Raw genomic sequence first — 2,075 nt, forward strand, 5'->3', positions numbered from 1 at the left:
AGCATGGTGGTGTTGGGTCGACGGTTGGACTCGATGATCTTAGAGGTCTTTTCCAACCTTAACGATTCTGTGATTCTTTAACTCCTTCCCGCCCAGCTGGGAGAGGCCTCACGTCATGTACGGGCAGCTGCTGGACTGGCTGCGCTACCTGGTGGCCTGGCAGCCGGTGATCATCGGACTGGTCCAGGGCATCAACTACATCCTGGGGCTGGAGTAAGGGCAGGCGGTGGGGAGCCGTGGAGCCACGAGAGGACGCGTGCCCAGGGCAGGGGACAGCAGCTGGCCGGGGACTCTCAGGACCTCGGCCGCCCCCGAGGACCACGGCGTCGGGGGCCGAAGGAGGACTCTGCCCTGGGGCCCTTCCCGATTTTTTTTTTTTTCTTTCTAAGCTACACTTTTAAAGTTACTTGTGAAAAAGGGGGAGTCTTTTTTTTTTTTTTTTTTTAAAAAAGTTTAATGAGCGTATTTAAAATTTAAAAGAGACGCTTGTCCCGTTTCCCTCCCCCAGCCCCTCGCCGGCCCTTCGCACTGCCCCGGTGCGTGCCGAGCTTTTGGCTGGGGGCTGTTCTCTTATCTCCCTCTCCTGCTGCTCTGCCGGGAGAGGCGACGGGGAGAGGGCCGAGGTTTTGCCGGCTCCCCGGAGCAGCCCTGCCGGCAGTGAGGAAGGGACACGGGGAAGCAGGGTCAGGGTTGGGCCCCTCTGCTGCGTGGGGCTGCGGAGAAGAGGCTGCCTGGGGGTGCTGGAGCCCGGCGCCCTGGAAGAGGGGACAGGGGGGGACGCTTGGTTGCCCCGGCACTGAGCGCCACGGGCCGGACTCTTGGCTGCCAGCTCCCCTCCCTGGCGCCGTGGGTGCGCTGGGAGGAACCGAGCCGCTCTCCCGCGCTGTGACGGCGGGCTCTGCCTGCGCCCTGCCTCGGGTAACCCTTTTGTACGCTCCCATCTTTTCTATGTTCTTCCCCGGGGGCCGGCGGCGTCGCCCGGCTGCTGCGGCCGGGGGTGGCAGCCCGGGGACGGACGGAGCGGTGCCGTGCCGTTTCTCTCCCTGCACCTCTTTTCTGTGATGGTGACGGTACGTCAAGAGCAGCCCGAGAGCGGGTTGCCCCTGCCCCAGGGCTCGGGGAACACCTCGCTGGGGATTGCTCTTTTTGGCACTGTAATAAAAGGGACGGAGCGAAGGGCGCGGGCCGGGCAGGGCTGGGCTGGTGCCGGTGTTTCCCTGCCCCGGCATCGCTCCGCTCCTCGCCGTGCTGCTGCGCGGAGCCGTGCCTCCGTCCCTCTTGTGCAAGGGGCCTTGAGCTCATTTTTTGGCAGCGAGTGGGTACGACGGCGGCGGCGTGCGGGGGCAAGGTCCCCAACCCCAGGGCCAGCCGGGGCTCAGGGGGAGGCCGGGGCGTTTTGGGGGTGGCAGGGAGTCGGCTCTCCCAGCGGCGCGGGGGGCTCGAGCCGTGTCCCCCGAGGGTGCCGGGGTCTGGCAGGGGGACGCAGCGAGGGGACACGAGGCGACGTCGCCCCGCTCCTGGGGCGAGGGGCTGCGCCACTTCGTACGGGGGATTTGGGAAGTGGCCGCGGCGGCAGCTCGGCTGCAGGTGCAACGCAGGCTGCGTCACCCGGGGGAGACCCGGCGTGGCCGCGCCCCGGGCCCGAGTCCTTTTGGTTTTCTTTCTGGTGAAACCACGTGGCAATGTTGTGCCAAACACAGAAATAGAATCCTGGAAACGGAGACGTGGCCCAGGGTTTTTCTTGATCGTCTTCCCTGCTCCGGGGTGAGGCCACGGTTCCTCCTCCCGCCTTCGTGCTCTCCCGGGGGGGATGGATGCCACAGGCAGCTGGGGACAAAGCACCCTCCCCGCGGCCCCTGCCCGTGTATTTCACCTCGTGGTACCCTGAGCTCAGCCGGGTTGGGCTTTTGTGGGGAGCGGGGACGTGGTGGGGGAGCGGAGGGGTGTGCTGGGCCATGTGTGTGTGTGTGTGTCCCCAACGGTACCAGCCTCCGGCCCCTCGCTGCCCACGGGACCCCTGGGCCAGCGCTGTCGCAGCCCCGGCCACAGTGCCCGCCGGCGCCGCGGGGGGGGGT

General features: G+C 66.5%; 2 protein-coding genes across 2 annotated transcripts in view; one reads left to right on the forward strand and one right to left on the reverse strand.

Annotated features, from left to right (window-relative positions):
* The window catches only part of RNF121 (ring finger protein 121), a 12,995-nt gene extending 12,635 nt beyond the window's left edge, over positions 1-360 (forward strand). Inside the window, exon 8 of the mRNA XM_019475019.1 lies at positions 97-360. Coding sequence (XP_019330564.1) covers positions 97-217 — 121 coding nt within the window. The 3' untranslated portion in view covers positions 218-360. The remainder of the gene's footprint in view (positions 1-96) is intronic.
* A 1,015-nt stretch (positions 361-1,375) lies between these two features.
* Positions 1,376-2,075, reverse strand: part of ART1 (ADP-ribosyltransferase 1) — a 9,457-nt gene continuing 8,757 nt past the window's right edge. The window contains exon 3 of the mRNA XM_009290881.2: positions 1,376-1,581. Within this exon, the coding sequence (XP_009289156.1) occupies positions 1,376-1,581 (206 nt within the window). The remainder of the gene's footprint in view (positions 1,582-2,075) is intronic.

This window comes from Aptenodytes forsteri, unplaced genomic scaffold (genome assembly GCF_000699145.1).
Source record: "Aptenodytes forsteri isolate BGI_AS27 unplaced genomic scaffold, ASM69914v1 Scaffold254, whole genome shotgun sequence".
Classification (NCBI taxonomy): Eukaryota; Metazoa; Chordata; class Aves; order Sphenisciformes; family Spheniscidae; genus Aptenodytes; species Aptenodytes forsteri.